The sequence below is a fragment of the Saimiri boliviensis genome, chromosome 12, assembly GCF_048565385.1.
Source record: "Saimiri boliviensis isolate mSaiBol1 chromosome 12, mSaiBol1.pri, whole genome shotgun sequence".
Lineage (NCBI taxonomy): Eukaryota > Metazoa > Chordata > Mammalia > Primates > Cebidae > Saimiri > Saimiri boliviensis.
The window spans coordinates 10645360-10665201 of record NC_133460.1 but is presented as its reverse complement, the minus strand read 5'-3'; the positions used below and the strand labels follow the sequence as shown (position 1 = coordinate 10665201).

The 19842-nt window shown below is 64.1% G+C and overlaps 3 protein-coding genes across 7 annotated transcripts in view; 1 reads left to right on the top strand and 2 right to left on the bottom strand.

Moving 5' to 3' along the window:
* The window catches only part of CACNA1H (calcium voltage-gated channel subunit alpha1 H), a 28969-nt gene extending 22423 nt beyond the window's left edge, over positions 1–6546 (top strand). For 3 of the 4 annotated variants that reach the window (XM_010338988.3, XM_010338987.3, XM_039478337.2), the window contains 5 exons: positions 247–325; positions 1019–1140; positions 1271–1715; positions 3797–3957; positions 4744–6546. In XM_010338988.3, coding sequence (XP_010337290.3) covers positions 247–325; positions 1019–1140; positions 1271–1715; positions 3797–3957; positions 4744–5760 — 1824 coding nt within the window. In that variant the 3' untranslated portion in view covers positions 5761–6546. The remainder of the gene's footprint in view (positions 1–246; positions 326–1018; positions 1141–1270; positions 1716–3796; positions 3958–4743) is intronic. The other variant, XM_074381812.1, reaches the window with a different exon arrangement.
* On the bottom strand, positions 6535–9962 carry TPSG1 (tryptase gamma 1). Of its 2 annotated transcripts, XM_003928363.4 has the most exons (6): positions 9893–9962; positions 9314–9340; positions 8192–8363; positions 7428–7693; positions 6978–7123; positions 6535–6876 (listed from the first exon to the last, which is right to left on the bottom strand). In XM_003928363.4, exons 1-6 carry the CDS (start codon positions 9936–9938, stop codon positions 6535–6537), a joined length of 999 nt encoding a protein of 332 aa, XP_003928412.2. In that variant the 5' UTR covers positions 9939–9962. The 2 variants fall into 2 exon arrangements, with proteins under 2 accessions (XP_003928412.2, XP_074237914.1); XM_074381813.1 differs by lacking the exons at positions 9314–9340; positions 9893–9962 and having other exon boundaries at positions 8192–8977.
* Positions 9963–12953: 2991 nt separating this feature from the next.
* Positions 12954–14750, bottom strand: LOC101042059 (tryptase alpha/beta-1). Its single transcript, XM_003928364.3, has 6 exons — positions 14738–14750; positions 14464–14524; positions 14140–14311; positions 13782–14047; positions 13490–13653; positions 12954–13403 (listed from the first exon to the last, which is right to left on the bottom strand). Exons 2-6 carry the CDS (start codon positions 14522–14524, stop codon positions 13239–13241), a joined length of 828 nt encoding a protein of 275 aa, XP_003928413.2. The 5' UTR covers positions 14738–14750; the 3' UTR covers positions 12954–13238.
* Between the last annotated feature and the right edge of the window lie 5092 nt (positions 14751–19842).

The window sequence follows — 19842 nt, the reverse complement described above, 5'->3', positions numbered from 1 at the left end:
AGGGCCAGGGCCCAGGAAGGCAGCAGCCAGCACGGAGCGGTGGGCCCTGTCCACCTGGTGAGGCCGTTGGAGCCCCCAGAGGGGCATGGGGCTGAGGCGCAGGGGTCCCTGCCCTGCTCTGGGAATTTGCTTCCACTTGGCCTGGGCTGGGAGTGCCCGGGAGAGGGTGGCCTCGGCGCTGAGTGCCCTGCAGGGTGGGCTGAGGCCGCCCACCTCCTGACCCAGCTCTGCTTCTCTCTCGTGTAGGTGGGGAACCTGGGCCTTCTTTTCATGCTCCTGTTTTTTATCTATGCTGCGCTGGGAGTGGAGCTGTTCGGGAGGCTGGGTAAGTGGCCCCTGCCCGCCACTCCAGGCACACATGGGGTCCTGGCAGGCTAAGGCTCGTGTGTCAACGCAGAGGCGTGCACCCAGCTGTGACATACATGCGCGGGCGTGCGCACAGGAGCACGGACACAGGGATGCCTGCCCCACACGAGAGCGAGTACACGTGGACACATGCACACACACGCGTGGAAACACGCCACCAGCCCCAACGCAACGTGGTCCCAGGAGGTGCATGCCGGCTACGTCCCCTCGCCTGGTGGCTGTAGCCTCCTGAAGCCTCCACCCGGGCCTCAGCCTCGGCCCAGGCTGGGCTGGGCAGGTGGGGACCCTCCTCAGACAGCCCAGCCCCACCCCTGCCAGGTCCCACTTCAGCCGGCCCAGTCCCTCCCGGGTCCGTCCCCAGGGCCCTGTCCTGACAGTGGGTGTGGCGTCATCATGGCCTGTGTCTGTCCACCGGGCAGGCTCAATTTCAGTCACCCGGCTCCCCTTTAGCCCCTACCGTGCGCAGTCACAGACACAGACACTGAAGACTCTTCCAGGGCCCAGGGGCTCCAGCTTCACACCAGGGTCAGCCTCTGCCGGCCCGGCTGGACCAGCACGGCCCCGTCATCTACATCCTCCGGGCTCCCCAGGGTGCATGTCCCACCCCTGCCCGAGCAGGCGAGGCTGACGGGGGCGCGTCTCCCTCCCTCAGAGTGCAGTGAGGACAACCCCTGCGAGGGCCTCAGCAGGCACGCCACCTTCAGCAACTTCGGCATGGCCTTCCTCACGCTGTTCCGCGTGTCCACGGGGGACAACTGGAACGGCATCATGAAGGTACCCGGCAGCCCCGGCTGTCTCTCAGGCTCTCCCGGGGACGGGCCTGGGTCCGTGCCGGCCGGGCAGGGGGCAGGGGCGGCGCCCACGGGCGGTGTGGAGCCCGGCCGGCAGCTGCCCCCCACCGCAGGACACGCTGCGAGAGTGCACCCGCGAGGACAAGCACTGCCTGAGCTACCTGCCGGCGTTGTCGCCCGTCTACTTCGTGACGTTCGTGCTGGTGGCGCAGTTCGTGCTGGTGAACGTGGTGGTGGCGGTGCTGATGAAGCACCTGGAGGAGAGTAACAAGGAGGCCCGCGAGGACGCGGAGCTGGACGCCGAGATCGAGCTGGAGATGGCGCAGGGCCCCGGGGACGCAGGCAGGGTGGATCCGGATGGGCCCCCCTCGCCCCGGGAGAGCTGGGGTGCCGGGGATACCCCGAACCTCCCGGTTGCGCGCAAGGTGTCCGTGTCCAGGATGCTCTCGCTGCCCAACGACAGCTACATGTTCCGGCCCGTGGCGCCCGCCCCGTCGCCCCGCCCTCGCCCGCTGCAGGAGGTGGAGATGGAGACCTATGGGGGCAGCACCCGCTCGGGTACAGCGGGCAGCGGGAAGGTGTGGGCTGGGCAGGTGGGAGGGAGAAGGGCCCCGGGCAGGGAGGAGGATGGGGGCAGGTGGCAGGGAGGACGGGTCTGGCCGGAGCTGGCAGGAGGGTGGGTGGGTGGGAAGGAGGGAGAGGGGAGGCCAGGGGCGGGTGAGACGCAGGATGGGCTGCTGGGGAGGAGGACTGGGGTGGGTGGCTTAGAGGGAGGGCAGGTCGGGCTAGGCTGGACGGGAAGGAGGGCGGGCAGGAAGCAGGACAGTGGTGGGTTTCTGGAGAATGGTGGTGGGTTTCAGGGGGACGGTGCTGAGTTTCAGGGGGACGGTGGTGGGTTTCGGGGGGATGGTGCTGTTTTGGGACGGCGGTGGGTTTCGGGGGGACGGTGCTAGGTTTTGGGGGGACGGTGCTGGGTTTCGGGAGAATGGCGGTGGGTTTCAGGGGGACAGTGCTGGGTTTCGGGGGGATGGTGCTGGGTTTCTGGGGGAATGGTGCTGTTTTGGGACGGCGGTGGGTTTTGGGGGGACGGTGGTGGGTTTTGGGGGGACGAGGCTGGGTTTCAGGGGACGGTGCTAGGTTTCAGGGGGACAGTGCTGGGTTTCTGGAGGGCATGGTGCTGTTTTGGGACGATGGTGGGTTTCGGGGGAACAGTGCTGGGTTTTGGGGGGACGGTGCTGGGTTTTGGGGGGACGGTGCTGGGTTTCGGGAGAATGGTGGTGGGTTTCAGGGGGACGGTGCTGGGTTTCAGGGGGACGGTGCTGGGTTTCAGGGGATGGTGCTAGGTTTTAGGGGGACAGTGCTAGGTTTCTAGGGGGGATGGTGCTGTTTTGGGACAGCGGTGGGTTTTGGGGGTGCTGGGTTTCGGGAGGACGGTGCTGGGTTTTGGGGGATGGTGCTGGGTTTCTGGGGGATGGTGCTGTTTTGGGACGGCGGTGGATTTTGGGGGGACGGTGCTGAGTTTCGGGAGGACAGTGCTGGGTTTCAGGGGGACAGTGCTGGGTTTCTGGGGGGATGGTGCTGTTTTGGGACGGCTGTGGGTTTTGGGGGGACAGTGCTGGGTTTCGGGGGGACGGTGCTGGGTTTTGGGGGATGGTGCTGGGTTTCTGGGGGGATGGTGCTGTTTTGGGACGGTGGTGGATTTCAGGGGGACGGTCCTGGGTTTCAGGGGGATGGTGCTGGGCTTTGGGGGGATGGTGCTGGGCTTCGGGGGGACGGTGCTGGGTTTCAGGGGGACAGTGCTGGGTTTCTGGAGGGCACGGTGCTGTTTTGGGACGATGGTGGGTTTCGGGGGGACGGTGGTGGGTTTCGGGGGGACGGTGCTGGGTTTCGGGGGGACGGTGCTGGGTTTCGGGAGAATGGTGGTGGGTTTCAGGGGGACAGTGCTGGGTTTCAGGGGGACGGTGCTGGGTTTCAGGGGATGGTGCTAGGTTTCGGGGGGACAGTGCTAGGTTTCTAGGGGGGACGGTGCTGTTTTGGGATGGCGGTGGGTTTTGGGGGGATGGTGGTGGGTTTCGGGGGGACGGTGCTGGGTTTTGGGAGGACGGTGCTGGGTTTTGGGGGCATGGTGCTGGGTTTCTGCGGGGGACAGTGCTGTTTTGGGACGGTGGTGGATTTCGGGGGGATGGTGCTGGGTTTCAGGAGGACGGTGCTGGGTTTCGGGGGATGGTGCTAGGTTTTGGGGGACGGTGCTGTTTCAGGACGGCGGTGGGTTTTGGGGGGACAGTGGTGGGTTTCAGGAGGATGGTGCTGGGTTTTGGGGGGATGGTGCTGTTTTGGGACAGTGGTGCATTTCGGGGGGACGGTGCTGGGTTTCGGGGAACTGCTGGGTTTCGGGGGGACGGTGCTAGGTTTCGGGGGACGGTGCTGTTTTGGGACGGTGGTGGGTTTTGGGGGGATGGTGCTGGGTTTCGGGAGGACGGTGCTGGGTTTTGGGGGGATGGTGCTGGGTTTCTGGGGGGACGGTGCTGTTTTGGGACGGCGGTGGATTTCGGGGAGACGGTGCTGGGTTTCGGGGGGATGGTGCTAGGTTTCGGGGGGACGGTGCTGTTTTGGGACAGCGGTGGGTTTCCCTGCCTCAGGCTCGGCCAGCTCTGTGCACTCACCGCCCGCGGAGTCCTGTGCCTCCCTCCAGGTCCCGTTGACTGTACCGTCTCCAGCCAGGAGCAGCGAGTCCCCCAACACTCTGTCCCCTCAGGGCACAGCGCGCTCTCCCAGCCTCAGCCGGCTGCTCTGCAGACAGGTAGGAGAAGCCTTGCCCTGCATTGGAGGCTGGTTGGGGTAGGGGCCGGCAGGGACGCCTTCTCTCATCGGAGGCACCAGCAGACAAGGACCAGGCCCCAGGAGGGTGGCACTGGGTGCTTGGGGCTCCGAAGTTTTCCTTCTGTTGCTTGGTGGGTCTTGGGGTGTTGGGCCCAAATGGGCCCTCAGGCCTGTGAGCTTGTGGCCACAGAGCACCTGGCTACAGGGACTCGAGTCTCCTTGGATCCACAGCCTCCAGCCTTAGGGTGGGCAGACAGCGGTTTCTCAGGCCTCACGGTGGGCAGATGCGGTTCTCCGGTCCTGGCTTGTGCCCCAGCCTCACCCACCTGCAGCCTCAGCTCCATGCTTCTCCCTACCCCGCACCGTGTGGGAACAGTTAGGAGAACCCCATCCTGGGGGTGCCCAGCTGGGCTGCTGGTGTCCAGGGTCGGGGAGCTGGCCTCAGCCTCAGCTCTGTACCCCTGGGGGTCTCCTGCCCACAGGATCTCTTCCCGAAGACCAGTGGGTAGAAGCTTTCCCCTGGAGCCTCACAGCTCAGGGGTGAGAGTGGGATGCCCACACCAATGCCTTCCAGCCCCATCTCGAGGGTCCCTCTGCTCACATTGACCCCCCCACTGACAAGGCCCTCCCAGGGTCCCTCTGCTCACTGTGACCGCCCCCCCACTGACGAGGCCCTCCCAGGGTCCCTCTGCTCACTGTGACCGCCCCCCCACTGACGAGGCCCTCCCAGGGTCCCTCTGCTCACTGTGACTCCGCGCCCCTGCAGGAGGCTGTGCGCACAGATTCCTTGGAGGGGCAGATTGATAGCCCTAGGGACACCCTGGACCCTGCGGAGCCTCCCGAGAAAGCCCTAGTGAGGCTGGCGTCCCAGGGGGGCTCCCTGCAGTCTCCCCAGCGCTCCCCACGGCCCGCCAGCGTCCGCACCCGGAAACACACCTTCGGACAGCGCTGTGTCTCCAGCCGGCCGGCGGCCGCAGGTGGAGAAGAGGCTGAGGCCGCCGACCCGGCCGACGAGGAGGTCAGCCACATCACCAGCTCCGCCCGCCCCTGGCAGCCGGCGACGGAGCCCCGTGGCCCCGGAGCCTCTCCGGCACCCTGCGGCAGCGAGCGGGACCTGCGACGGCTCTACAGCGTGGACGCCCAGGGCTTCCTGGACAAGCCGGGCCGGGCGGAGGAGCAGTGGCGGCCCTCAGCGGAGCCGGGCGGCGGGGAGCCCGGGGAGGCGAAGGCCTGGGGCCCCGACGCCGAGCCTGCTCTGGGCGCGCGCAGGAAGAAGAAGATGAGCCCGCCATGCATCTCCGTGGACCCCCCTGCGGAGGATGAGGGCTCCTCCAGGCCCCCTGCCACGGAGGGCGGCAGCACCACCCTGAGGCGCAGGACCCCGTCCTGTGAGGCCGCCCCTCACAGGGACTCCCTGGAGCCCACGGAGGGCTCTGGCGCCGGAGGGGACCCTGCGGGCAAGGGGGAGCGCTGGGGCCAGGCCTCCTGCCGGGCCGAGCACCTGACCGTCCCCAGCTTTGCCTTCGAGCCGCTGGACCTCGGGGGCCCCAGTGGAGACCCTTTCTTGGACGGTGGCCACAATGTGACCCCAGAACCTAGAGCTTCCTCTTCCGGGGCCATAGCACCCCTGGAAGCCCCAGAAACGGAGCCTGCCATGCCCGACAGTGACCCCCCAGAGAAGAGGCAGGGGCTGTACCTCACAGTCCCCCAGTGTCCTCTGGAGAAACCAGGGTCCCCCTCGGTGACCCCTGCCCCAGGGGGTGATGCTGATGATCCCGTGTAGCTCAGGGCTTGGTGCTGCACAGGGCTTTGGCACTGGGGTCTAGGGGCCCCAGCGGGGTGGCGGCCCAGGCTGAGCCGTGCGTGGACCCTGACTTGGGTCCCATCGTGGGCAGGGGCCGCAGAGGATGGCGGTTGAGGCGGACACCGGCAGGCGCTCCTTCACTGCCCAGTGACGCGGGGGGCAGTGCTGGGTCCCACGAGCCTCCGTCCGTTCCGGTTTGGGTTCCTCTAAGAGTTTCGCTGCCAGCCGAGGCTATGTGGCGGTTGTGTTAGTGTTCCGTCTTGAGAGAAGCCACGTCTGTGAGACAGAGACCAGGCACCCACCAGAGAGGGCAAGGTACCCAGCTGCGTTCTCTCAGGCCACGCGTTGTTACGGGGCACTTGCTGGGGGCCGGTGCACCACTGCGGCCCGATGTCACCTTCACTCACAGTCCGTCCTTGTCCGCCTGTCACGCTCTCACCACTCTCCCCTTCCAGCCACCACCCTTTCCGTCCGCCCAGGCATTCCCAGAACGTCCGCGACTCTGGGGGACGCTGACATCACTAAGATGTAACACGCCCAGCCATCACTAGGGGCATCACGGTGGAGTAACGCGCCCGGCCCCCATGCGAATCGGGCCTCCCCCTCTGTCCAGGGGCTTTGGCCGAGAGATTCCAATTAACACCTTAGTTTCGTGTGCATTTAAATTCAGGTTCAGTGTTGCAATAATTAATGCAGACGACTCAGCTTCTCAAGTCAAGGGAGAGGGAGGGCCAGAGCAGAATAAATAGTAACTTATTTAAGAAACGCCCTTGGACTCCGGGGGTCATGAGTTGGGACGCGCGAGGGAGCACTACCCCCGGACTGACACAGCAGGCACTTGGCCACCAGGACGCAGGAGACCAGCAAAAGGAAGAGGCCGGGGAGGAAGAAGCCAGCCAGGAGGGGGAGCCTGGGGTACCCAGACCCTGAGACCTCTGATGCCAGGATGTGGCGGCGGATCCAGTTCACGTAGGCAGGGACAAGGGTGTAGACCCCCGGCCTGTTGGGGCGGCCACAGCCCTCACCCCAGCTCACGATGCCAGCTTGCAGCCAGAAACCATTCACCTGGCAGACCAGAGGCCCTCCGGAGTCATCCTGAGGGCAGAGAAGGGGAGGATTGGGAGCCAGGCAACTGGGGAAGCCCCCTCCCTGGGCTGCAGGCACCCCCATCCTCCATCATGGCCTGGTGGCCTCACCTGGCAGGCATCCCCAGGGCCCCAGGCACACAGCATGTCGGGCTGAAGGGCGCTGCCCTCAGGGCTGGGGTAGTCCTGGCTGCAGGCCTCTCTGTCCACCACGGAGACTTCCACCTCCTGCAGGCTGTATGGGGGTGGCAGAGGCTCTGGGGTGGGGGGGACAGGTGTCAGGGAAGGTTGGGGCACCAGCCCCTGCGCTGGGGGAATGGGAAGCTTTCCCGAGTCCCATACCAGTGGCCCTCGTCACTGGCATGTGGGTTATGATGGCATTTTGGTCACTGCTATGGATCCACACAATAAGCTTTGAAAAAGAACAGCCAACAGGAGTGGCCTTGGCTGGGTGTAGAAGCCACCAGGAGCAGGTGGTGGCATAGGTGTCCCTTGAGCCAGCTCCCTCCTGGCTGCCCTGCCCTTCCTCCGTCCCAGGGTCCCCCCAGGGCTCCTCATCACCTCCTTCCTGCGTATAGCCCCAGCCGGTCACCCAGCACCGGGTCCCAGGGCCGAAGTCAGCCGAGGCTTCCGGGAGACAGACAGGCAGGATCCGGCTGGAGAGGGTCACAGGGACACTGAGCTGCACCAGGGCGATGTCTCCACTGGACCCCGGCGGTCCCGGGGGGCTGGAGTGCAGGATGATCCGCCTCACGGTGGAGAAGTGGGGAGACAGAGTGATCTTTAGCTCTCCCAGGTGCACCTGGTAGTCAGATGCGTTCAGGGACCTGGCAGGGAGGGTGGCCGAGTGTTGGGGGCATCGGTGCCCAGAGTGGTCAGCATCAGCCCCGCCCAGACCCCACTTCTGTGGGCATCCGATGCCCACCTCTTCCCTCCTGAGCTTAGGGCACAGAAGCAGTTCTGGGCGTTGGGGACAAAGCCTGGACCATGGTCTCACCCTCCAGAGCCCAAGGACCATGGTGGCACCTTGGGGATCCTGCCAGCACCCAGGAGGGAAGCCAGCAACACTCCCGGCACCCGGAGGGGTGGGCGGGAGGCAGATTGCACGTTCAGCTCCACTTGAAGAGACTGGGCTGGGAGGGAGGGAGCTGCCTGCCCTGTGAGGTGAGCCAAGATGGGCAGACCTCACGGAGCGTGGGCAGTCAGCTCCTCCCCATCCACTGATGGGAAACGCTCAGTTCCCAGGCCTCAGAGTGAGTCAAGAGCCAGTGGAGGCCTCTGCCCCGCCCCGTGCCCCACTCAGGCCTGGACGTTCAGACACTCACCCGGAGAAGCAGTGGGCAGCCGTGAGCACCCACTGGGGGCTGAGCAGGGACCCACCACACACGTGCACCCTCCGCAGGCGGAGGCTGGCCTGCCATGGCCATGCGCCGGCCGAGGCCACGTGGCCTCCCACGATTCGGCCTCCTGCATCTGAAACCTGCTGCCGGCCACATCCTGAGCCAAAGGAGGAAGGGGTGGCTGGTGGGGATCCCAAGAAGCCCGCCGCCCTCCCTTCAGGAAGACTTCCCTGACCACAGCTCCCTGCCTTCTTGGGGACTTTCCTCTTCGGTGTCCCCGTCTGCCCGACTGTCCCCAGAAGCATCATGGGTGCAGCAGAAATGGCACCCCAGGAGCAATGAGTGTGCCCAGTGCCCAGGCTACAGTTTTGAAGCACCATGCGCCACAAACTAACCAGGGCTCCCAGAGACAGTGGCGGGGCTGCCGACGGCATCTGGGATGCTAAAAGGGGATCAGGGAATGGTGGAGCCCCCGGAAAGGCCCAGGATGCTGGGGGCGGCTGCCTAGTGGGCCCCGGGTTTCCTTCAGGAGTGGTGGAGCTGTTCGGAGCGAGACGGAGTTGGGGGCACATGGCACTGTCCAGGATCCCCAGGGCCTCTGAATTGGACCCTTGGTAATGTAACTTTATCTTCTGTGAACTTCACCTCAGTAAATTAAAAAGAAGTAAGAGGAAGTCAGCTCGAGGGCCGCCGGCCACGTGTGGGCCAGCCTGAGCTGGAGAATTTGGGTGGGGTGTGGCACACGGCTGAATGGAACAGGAAGCTGGACGGAGACAGACGTAGGTATTTAGAGAGAGGGGTGGGGTGGGGGCGGGGCACCGCGCTCTCCCGCACAGCAGAGCCCCCAGCGGGGACCCGTGCCTCGGCCGGACACTGTGGGGAGAAAGCTGGAGGAGGGCCGGGTGGTCTTCATGGCCTCAAAGCATCTCCCAAGATACAAGCTAGCTGCAGTGGTGGGGGAGACTGCCCCCCTCTACTGAGAGATGTGAGCAGAAACCGCCATGGCCTCCTGGCCCCCGGTGGGACCCCCCGGAGAAAGACAGGGTCACCTTGAGGTTCTGCCCGGCCTCGCCTGCACCCACCCCCACACCCCTATGGGAGACGTACCTGGCTCCAAAGCCCTGAGGGACACACCTGCGGGAAAGAGACGGAGGGCCGGGGATGGAGGGGGCTGCCGAGGGGGGGGGTGTGCAGGCCCCAGAGGCCCCTGCGAGGTGCCCGCCAGGCCTCAGGGTGACACTGGGATGGGGCCCATTCCTTAGCGGAGAGGCCGGGCCTGGTGAGGCCGGGCAGCCACTGTCTCACTGGCCCAGGGGTGGGTGGGACCAGCCAACGGCCATAAACAGCAGCAGGAGGCCGGGCGCGTGGCCTCAGGCGTGGGCCTCGTCCCCACCCTCCAGGTCCTGCTGGGGGAGAAGTCAGCAGAGTTCCGAGGCCTGGGACTGCCGGCACCCCAGCGCCTTCGGCTCCCACCCCACCTCTTCCTGCCTCTGTCCCCGGGCACTGATGGCTGGCCCTCCAGCCAGGGGTGCAGTCTCTGCCGAGGAGGCACGGGGCACCCCAGGGTGGGGGCTCAGCGTGTTTCTTTCTCTCAGGCAAGCCCCCAGCTTCACCCCCACCCCTGCCAGGGGTCCAGGCAGGAAGCAGATGCCCCCCCCACCCCCACACCCAGGACAGGTCACCCACCGGGCACCGCCAGGACCAGCAGAAGTCCACAGGCCCCGAGGGCCATGGTGTCTGCCACTGCAGGGAGAAGCAGGAGGGCCCGCCTGACCCTTGGACCTGCTGGGCGTTGGGGGCAGGGGTGGCCATGCACCTGCTGTTGGGCAGGGCAGGAGGCTGGAGGAGTCCGGAGCACCGCAGACCGCCCCAGCCGTTCCTCCTGCACACCTGCAGAGGAGGGTCGTCACCTCCATTTATCCCTGTGTGGACGCCACAGCCCTGGCACCCAGTGGCTGGCCTGACTCACAGGGCACAGCAGGGAAGGACAGAATGCAGGCGCTGCTTCGCACCCTAGCTCTGTTCCAGGGCGAGGGCTGAGGGAGAGGTAGGTGTTCCTATCAGTGCCACCTCCTCCAGAAAGTCCTCCCTGACTCTCTCTGCTTCATCCTCTGGGATCCCAGTCCTTGGGGTTTCTCAGAAGTGTCCCAGCCCAAGGCCCAGCAGCCCCGTGGAGACAGCTCAGGCCCCCGTGACTACCCACCCTTCAGGAAGTCTCTGTTCCCACATCTATCAGCAGGTCCCGTGGTCACGCCACAGATCAGATGGGCACCGTCTCCCGGCCCAGCCTGGGTGGGCCCTTCCTAACCGTCCTGGCTGCCCCGGCCTGATGACTCAGCTGATTAGGGGCCCTGGGCAGTGCCCGGGAATTCCCTACCCCCCTCGCCAGATCCAATTCACAGGCCAGGCCGGAGGGTCTGGCTTAGACCCTCCAGGTCAGGGATCCCCTCTTTGATGTGGGGAAACTGAGGCACGGGGGGAGTTGCCTGACCCCCTACCAGGATGTGGCCTCCCGGGCACAGACTTGGCCTCCTGCACCCTGGCACCTGGGGCAGCCACGGCTCAGAGCGGCGGGTTCAGTGTTTGCCCTCGTGTCAAGAATGATACCAGCCTCCCTCTCTGCATTCGGGGCGGCGGAGCACCCACCACGGGGCCCCCTCCTCCCTCACAGCAGTGACACCTGGAGGGGGTGTCTCGGGGGAGGCAGGACAGCATCATCCATGGAGAGAAGTGGGACTGAGCCTCGGGTCCCTGCCCAGGGCGCCCCTGCACAGGACAGTGTCACCCAGTGCAGAGGGGGCCTGAGGGGCAGGGTCTTCATGGAGCCGGGTCCTCCAGTCCTGACACCCCAGGGCCGTCCCCAGTTCCCCACAGGAGGGGACTTCAGGGCCTTCACCTGTCCCAACCTGGTTCACCTGCAGCACTGGGGACCCTGTCTCTCCGCCTGCGCCCCAGCATGCCGCTCCCCACAGAGCGCCCCACACCGCCCAGATTGCAGGCCCGCACCCTGTGACGTGGCATCATTCCCTCCCCATTTAACAGGAGAGCCAGCTGAGGAACAGGGAGGCGGGCCTGGCCCTGGCGATGGCCCCCGAGTGGTGGGGTCTCCAGTAGCCTAGGACCCCGGGAGACCTGGGGCCGCTTCTGTCTTCAGTGGCCTGGCCACCTGGGCACTGTCCCCTCGGTGGAAACCCTGTCTGGCCACAGAGGGTGGACCCCTGCCCCCCCACTCACCCATCCCCCTTACAGCCCCTGTGGCGGGGAACCAGGGCCTCCTGTCAACAGCCACGTGGGTGGCCTTGGAGCAGGCCCCCCAGTCCCAGTGGAAACTCAGGTGGCTGCAGCCCGGGCCAGCAGGCAGCCTGCCTGCCACGTCCTGAGAGCCCCCTCCTGCCGAAGCCCATGCTCTCTTCTGCCGCTGTTGCTGGGCCGAGCCTCGCTGAGCTTCCCAGGGACCCTAGATCTAATTCGGGAAGCCCTGGGGCTGGAGTCTGCCCAGTGCCCAGCCCAGTGACCAGCCTCTGGAGTCCCCTTTCCCTTACGCCGGAAGCCTCGTCCTGAGGGGCCACGTAGCTTCCCTTCAGGGTCTCATCCCTCCAACTCTCACCCCACTACACCTCCACTGGAATTGTGGATACGTGCTTCTTTTTTTTTTTTTTTTTGAGACGGAGTTTCGCTCTTGTTACCCAGGCTGGAGTGCAATGGCGCGATCGAGGCTCACCGCAACCTCCGCCTCCTGGGCTCAGGCAATTCTCCTGCCTCAGCCTCCTGAGTAGCTGGGATTACAGGCACGTGCCACCATGCCCAGCTGATTTTTTGCACTTTTAGTAGAGACGGGGTTTCACCATGTTGACCAGGATGGTCTCGATCTCTCGACCTCGTGATCCACCCGCCTCGGCCTCCCAAAGTGCTGGGATTACAGGCTTGAGCCACCGCGCCCGGCGGAAACGTGCTTCTAAGCAGAGCCCTTAGAAGGGCTGAGAGCAGGGACTGGGGGTCACCCGCACTGTCCGTGCTAAGTGGGATAAGACACGGCACTGGCCAGATACGAAGGGCCCACGCGCTGGTGTAAAGACCTCAAAAGGTTTTAAAAATCTGAAACTCAGGCCGGGCTCGGTGGCTCACGCCTGTAATCCCAACACTTTGGGAGGCCAAGGCGGGCAGATCACTTGAGGTCAGGAGTTCCAGACCAGACTGGCAACATGGTGAAAACCCATCTCTACTAAAAATACAAAATTCAGCTGGGTGTGGTGGTTCATGCCTGTGGTCCCAGCTACACGGGAGGCCAAGATGGGAGGGTCTCTTGAGTCCAGGAGTTCGAGGCTGCAGTGAGCCCCGATCATGCCACTCCACTTCAGCCTGGACCACAGAGGGAGACCCTGTCTCCAAACAAGCAACTGGGCAAGGCAGAAGCATTAAGCAGAGGGGCGGGGGAGGGCCTCGTGGGAAACGCGGGGGGAGGGGCTCCTGGCCAGCATGCTCTGTGTTGACCCTGGTGTAGGGACCTGGCTGCCTTTCTGATCATCTTTCCAGTTGCCCGAGTGGTTCTGTGTGACCCGAATGCTGGAGGCATCGTGCGGGGAGAAGCTGGCCCCGGGGACCAGGGCAGCCCAGGAGGTTGCGCCCCACGGTGACTGGCTGCACCTTGGGGGCTGGGACCCCACAGCTCCAGCAGCTTCCTCAGCATACCTGGAGCCCTCCTGCCCCAGCGACACCCACAAGCAAAAGCACAGCAACACCCACCCAGTGATTTTCATGCACTTTAATGAGATGCAGGCCTCAGGAGGGTCAGCGCCCACAACCTGCTACCTGGGCAGGGGGCACCGGAGGCCTGGTATCCGGGCTTGGGCTCAGAACCAACCAGGGGAGGGGGCTCAAGATGGGGAAGGGGCTCGGGACAGAGCAGGGTGCCCAGGACAGGGAGGGGCACTCAGGACAGGGCAGGGCAGGTGTGGTGGGCAGAGTAGGAAATTAGGGTGTCACAGGAGGGAAAGGCTCTCCAGTGACCTGGGTCACCACCTGCAGGCCTGGCTCAGGGCTTCTTGGGGATGTATTGGTGGATCCAGTCCAAGTAGTAGGTGACGCGGGTGTAGATGCCGGGCCGGTTGGGCTGGGCACAGCCCTCGCCCCAGCTGACCACGCCCGCCTGCAGCCAGGTGCCATTCACCTTGCAGACCAGGGGCCCTCCAGAGTCGCCCTGGGAAGGTCAGGGGTCAGCGCTCGCCGGCCAGGCCCGGAAGTGGGGGCTGTGGTGCGAGGGGTGGGGGCACCCTCGGGGCCCACCTGGCAGGAGTCCCTCCGGCTGTTCCCGGCACACAGCATGTCGTCACGCACAATGTGGACAGCGTCTCCCGTGTAGAGGCCGGTGTGGTACTTGGCGTCACAAACCTGGTTCTCCACAATGGGAACCTTCACCTGCTTCAGGGGAAACGGCGGTGGCAGGTGCTCTGCGGATAGGGAGGAGGGTGCAGCCTCAGGAGGGAGCCCGGCAGCACCCGCCCGGATCCCAGAGGGAGCCCCGAAGCTGCCTGTGGCTGAGACCCGGGCCCTGCCTCCCACCGTCCCCAACACAAACCGCCATTATTCACGTCGCCCCAGCCAGTGACCCAGCACGGCGTCCCCGCGGGGAAGGTCTCCGAGGCAGGGGGCAGGGTGACCGTGCGGAGGTGGCCGGAGACGTTCACAGGTTCCTCCAGCTCCAGCAGGGCGATGTCCGCCCCGGTCTGCACGGTGTAGAACTGGGGGTGCACGATGAGCCTGCTGACCGGCAGCAGCTGGTCCTTGTAGTAGAGGTGCTGCTCCCGCAGCTGCACCCTGAGGTCGGCCAGATCCTTGACGTCTCTGGCAGCGGAGGCTCCACTCAGGCCCTGGGCAGCACCCGGGGGCCAGGGCACACCCAGCCCTGCCCACCCCCCAGCCCCCGGGAGACTCACGGGCCCAGGCAGTGCGCTGCGGTCAGCACCCACTGTGGGTGGATGAGGGAGCCCCCGCAGAAGTGCATCCAGAACTGCCCGTGGAATCTCAGGCTCACCTGCCATGGCCACCTGCTCCCGGGGGCCTCCTGCCCCCCCACAATGCCCGCTCGTGGCAGTGCCTGGCCTGGGGCTGGGGCAGGAGCCAGTTCAGGACCAGGAAGCAGCCCCACGCCTGGACCAGAGCTCCCCTGTGTGGGGGCCAGCCTGGCTTCCCCAGAACCCTCCCAGGCCCCGGCCTCTGGGACATGGTGAGGGGCAGGGTGGGCCCCAGCTGGGACTCACAAGGCGCCGCATGGGCGGGGCTCGCCAGGACGGGCAGCACCAGCACCACCAGGCTCAGCATCTGAGGAGCAAGAAGGGGCGGCATGAGTCCGGCTGGGGGACGGGGCGGGGCCGGGGGCTGCAGAGTGTGGGGTGCAGAATGAGCGGGACAGGGGGCCCAGGGTGGGTCCAGGGTCCAGGCCTGCGGGCCTGGGTCTCGGCGCTCTGGGTCTGAGGCTAGGCCACTCTGCTGCAGGTGACGCTGATGTCAGGGTCTCTGAGGGTGGGGACTTACCCTGGCCGCTCCCTGTTCCTTCTACCCAGCGGGCTCTCCCCTCCCCATTTATCCCTCCAGACCAGGGCGGGGCGGAGGGGGGTGGCGCTGCACCCTCCCATCCAGCAGGGGAAGTGGATGATTCAGACCCGGGGCCCCCATGTGACACATGCCCCCGCCACCCTGATGCCCTCTGTGTGGGGGGCTGCCAGGCCGGCCCTGCTGAGGGCTGAGCACTGGAGATGTGCAGTTCCACCTGCCAGCTGTGGATCCCATACCGGAATGCACCACCTTCCCGCTGGTGGGATCAGCCCCTGTCCCTGTCCTGGTGCCAGGAGGCCTTCAGGCACAGCCACACCCAGGTCACCCCACAAGCCGTTTCCCCAAGAGGGACACAGAAAGCGGAACCCATGTCCATGGGCCACCCTCCAAGAGGCGGGAGGTGCCAGTGGGGTGGGGACAGGACTGGAGTCTCCCTCCTACAGACTCCAAATCCATGGGGGGAGGGACAGCCCTCCCCCACTCACTTGGTGGGGGGCTCACATGAAACCCCCTTGTCAGATGAGGACACAGCCTTGAGAGGGACAGCACCAAGTGTCCTCGGCCAGGAAGGGGCCCGGCTCCCGACCTCCCGTGTGAGACCCAAGTCCTCCTACAAGTCACCAATGTCCACGTCTGGGCTGTCCCTGCAGGTCCCCTGGTCGGCAGGTGCCTCATTATCCTGGGACCTGAGCTTCATCCGCGGAGGGAGGACCAGGCAGGGGTGCAGGTGTACCGCCAGGAGCCCAGCCCAGCTCTCCGTGGACTCACTCAGCCCGTCAGTGCTGACACTGACCCTGCAGGTGCACCCACTCCACCTCCCGACCCCCTCCCAGGCCCGCTGGTCCCCAGGACCTCCAGCCCACTTCCTCCCATTCTGAGCCCCGGGATCCCCGCCTGCCCCCTGACCTTTAACACAGGGCCCACTCAGAGCTCCTCCTTCCCCCACCATGCCTGGGACCAGCCTGCTTTGGGGCCGACTCTGCACACTGGGGCCATATCCAGGTGCATCCCCAGGGGCGACCCAGGCCCCTCCTGCTCACAGCCCTGCTCCTCATCCATCCTCTCAACAAACTTCCCAGAGGTCTTCATGTGCCCCATCCTGGTCCCATGCAAGAGGCCCGTAAGATGGGGCCTTCAGAAGTGCAGGACGTGAAGGGTTCGGGTGATGAGTGACACCAGGGATGGGGGCGGGGCGGGGACACAGGAGACACCAGGGCTGATGGTGAAGAAGAGACTCGGGGGACACCAGGGCTGAGAGAACCCAGGGACATACGGGGACACAGAGCTGGGGCATGCCGAGGTCTCTGGCACCGCTGAGTCAGGGGCCCTCCTAGGAATGCTCCGATTGGGTCAGGCCTGGGGTGGACCAGTCAGCACCATGGGGAGAGAGTGCATTGACTGGCTAACATTGGGCCAATCAGGGCAAGTCCTGGGCACCCTGCCGACCCCGGCCCGTCACCTGGGGGTGCTGCAGTGCTGGGGCCCATGGGAGCAGTGGATGGACCCTGTCCCGGTGCCTCTCAGGAAGCACCGCATGCCACCTCTGCCGTCCAGCAGCAAGAAGCTGAACTCCCATCACGTACACCAAGCAACCAATAAAGGCGACAGCAAAGCTCACAACTCACAACCACAAGGGAAAGGACCCTTTGTGCTCAAAGAGGTTCAATCCGTTTTAGAACAAAAATGCAAAATAATACCAGCAATCATTTGAATCATTTGGTGGTTCCAGTTTACGGAGGCTTCTGAGACGGAGGTAGCCGGCATTGCCGGGAGGTGGCGTCCCTGGGGCTTGGGGAGGGATGCTGTGGCCGGGTTGTCCGTCAAGGGCCCTAAGACGGTGACCTTCGACCTTGCAGCGATTCTACCTAAAGCGGGCAGGGATTCTTTCTGAGGTGATAAAAATGCTCTAAAATTGGCTGTGGTCATGGCTGCTGTACTCTGGATACACTAAACCCCTGGAACCGTGTATATTGAGTGGGCGAATTGTATGCCATGCAAATTGTATCTTCAATAATCTGCTTAAAAAAATAGAAAGGTCAGGCACAGTGGCTCACGCCTGTCCTCCCAGCACTTCGGGAGGCCAAGGCAGGAGAGTTACTTGAGGCCAGAGTTGGAGACCAGCCTGGGCAACACAGGGAGATCCCATCTCTACACAAAATCGAAAAATTAGCCAGGGGTGGTGGTGTGCTACTTGGGAGGCTGGGCACTGGAGCCCGGGAGGTGGCAGTTGCAGTGAGCCGTGATTGTGCCACTGCACTCCAGCCTGGGCGACAGAGCGAGACCCTGTCTCAGAAAAAGAAAAAAAGAAGAATACTAAAACCCACAGGACCAGCTCATCATAAACACTTCAGACAGACAGGATCCTTGCAGCCTCCCAGAAGCTGCTGTCTAACGCAACGTGGGAAGTAAAGGTTCCTCTTCAAAGTTTCCTTTTTTGTTAAAGAATAGATTGTGAGGTCTGGCTCCAGCTAACGGAGCTCACGCTCAGCAGTGAGGATGACCCCAAATGCGTGAGGGATAAATGTGTGTGTTTTCCTCTGTTCATTGTACTCTCGTGGCATGATGGCTAACAAGGGTACCCTTCCTGCAGTCCAGAAAGTAGAAATTGCGTTGCTGAGAGATCCATTGTCTCAGTGCTGATCTCTCTTTGTGGCACCGAGCATCTGTTTCCAACACACCATGTGGCGGACAGCCCCACGCAGCCCTGGCGACTGCAGACCAGAGGGTAGAGTGGTCATCACCCGGGACTTGTCCCATCCCCTTCCTCCTCCAGGGCATTTGTAGCCACACAGCTCCAAGCTGAGATCTCTCAGAGAGACCAATGCCAGGTGCCTGGAAGGCTGACCTGTGGCCGCCAGCTCTCCAGAATTCCGGCCTCCTCCTGATGGCCGGGACGGTGCGAAGACAGAAGAGCAGAGACCTCGCCGAAGGTGGAGCCCTCAGTTTCTCCAGCTGTTCTGCTCTCTCTGACCACGAGGGGCACAGCTGCTCTGTGGGGTGAGGAGCTCCCCCTCCGTGCATTTTCGTGTGCGTTTCCGCTCCAGCCACGCACCTTCCCAAACTCAGCCCAGTGCCCAGCAGCATACGGCAGCACACCCGGGACCACCGAAGCTAGCCAAGATGGAGTCCTGGGGCCCCAGTGTGGCCTCTCGCCGCAGACAGGTAGGCAGCTGGTAATGTTGCTGAGGTCGCCGTTGACAGACGAGGGACAAGAGGTTACATGGGGCAGTGTCCCCAGGGGAAGGGTGGGAAGCAGTGGGAGACCACGGTGACCATGTCCGGACCCGGTGCGGCAATGGGACACAGCCCCGGAGCCTGCCGGGCTGACGAGACGGACACTGGCATCCGAAGAGGCCCAGGCAGCCAGGGCTTGGGAGGCAGAGGAGAGGACTGCTCAGAGCTCTCTGGGGTCTGCAGGGGGTCCCCGGAGTCCTTGGCCGAGTGCCGGAGACGCATGAAAGGGACATAGGAGTCACGTCAGAGACAAGGACAGACCACCGAGTAAGACGGGCAAGAACTCCGGCGTGCACGCGGGCTGGGATACCGCATGCTCCCGCCAGCCCGGTGGAGACCTTGGCAGAGGCTGGCACTGGAGAGTCCTCAGAAGGCTATCGACCTACTAGGGGGGTAAAATTACCCCAAAACCGAAGGCTTCTCTGGACCCACCCTCACAAAGCTGAAAAGTGGCTGTGGTCGTGGCCAAAAACCAACCACAGTTGGATCCAAATGATTGTAAGTGGCTTAACTGCCTGTGAGAACACGTCCCCAAACAAAACCCCAGAGACTGTCACGAGATCCGGGCGAGTCAAAAGCAAGCGGGCACGAGAAAGGAAAGGAAGAGATGGCCCTCCAATTAAACGCAAAAAGTCAGTCATTAGAAGTAGATCCAGACACGTGGGGAGGGACGGGACTGGCAGACACGTGTCTTAACGGCTCCGCAGGTGTGCTCCGCGTGTTTAAAAAGATAGAGGAGGCCAGGCGATAGCTCACACCTGTCATCCCAGCGCTTTGGGAAGCCATGGTGGGTAGATCACCTGAGGCTGGGAGTTCTAGACCAGCCTGGCCAACATGGAGAAACCTCGTCCCTACTAAAAGCACAAGAATTAGGTGGGCGTGGTGGCGCGTGCCTGTAGTCCCAGCTACTCGGGAGGCTGAGGCAGCAGAATCGCTTGAACCCAGGAGGCGGAGGGTGCCATGAGCTGAGATCGCGCCACTGCACTCCAGCCTGGATGACAGAGAGAGGCTTAATCTCAAAAATAATAGAGAGCCAGGCGCGGTGGCTCAAGCCTGTAATCCCAGCACTTTGGGAGGCCGAGGCGGGTGGATCACGAGGTCGAGAGATCGAGACCATCCTGGTCAACATGGAGAAAAACCCTGTCTCTACTAAAAATACAAAAAATTAGCTGGGCGTGGTGGCACGTGCCTGTGATCCCAGCTACTCGGGAGGCTGAGGCAGGAGAATCGCTTGAACCCAGTGAGCCGAGATTGCGCCACTGAACTCCAGCCTGGGTGACAGAGCGAGACTCCATCCAAAAAAAAAAAGGAGGAATGGGGGTCCAACTCCAGGCCACGGCAGGGTTCTCCTCCTCAACCAACCCACAGGCCGGGCCCCTCCTAAGCGGTTGGGAGACACCTGCTCCCTCCCCTCCAGGGTCCGCTGAGTCTTCTTCAAATGCACCCGCCTCCTCCAGCACTTGGAGAACGTTCTCAAACCCTCCGACTCCCGGGCAGTGGGGCCCCAGCTGTCTTCAAGCAGCTCCGCACGGGCTGCCGGGGTCACAGTGGCTGCTGGGAGGGGAAGACGCAGAGAAATTCCCACAGTTGTCTGCTGATCCTTTCACAGCCTGGAAACCACAGCCCCCCGTGGTTTCCCCCGGCGACCCGCCCGCCCCACGGACATCCACAGTCGTTGTCCCGGCCTCAGAGGCTCTCGGCCAGAGTCTCGGGGTGCGGGGTGGCCGAGAAAGGTATGGAGTTGGGGCACAGACGCTTGTCCTCACTTGAGACCAGTGCCCCCGTCCCTCTCGGGTTTACAGAGTCCACCCTGGGCGCCTCGGCTGAGGAGGAGCCTCTCTAGCCCCAGG

Coding starts and splice junctions, on each gene's coding strand:
- TPSG1 (XM_074381813.1), bottom strand. CDS start 8,778: ATGTGCCCCCAACTCCGTCTCGCTCCGAACAGCTCCACCACTCCTGAA. Junction 7,694..8,191: donor GCTGCCCACTGCTTCTCCGG/GTGAGTGTCTGA, acceptor CCTCCCTGCCAG/GTCCCTGAACGCATCTGACT. Junction 6,877..6,977: donor GCCCTGGGGATGCCTGCCAG/GTGAGGCCACCA, acceptor CTCTGCCCTCAG/GATGACTCCGGAGGGCCTCT.
- LOC101042059 (XM_003928364.3), bottom strand. CDS start 14,524: ATGCTGAGCCTGGTGGTGCTGGTGCTGCCCGTCCTGGCGAGCCCCGCC. Junction 14,312..14,463: donor CCCCGCCCATGCGGCGCCTT/GTGAGTCCCAGC, acceptor CTCCTGCCCCAG/CCCCAGGCCAGGCACTGCCA. Junction 13,404..13,489: donor GCCGGAGGGACTCCTGCCAG/GTGGGCCCCGAG, acceptor TGACCTTCCCAG/GGCGACTCTGGAGGGCCCCT.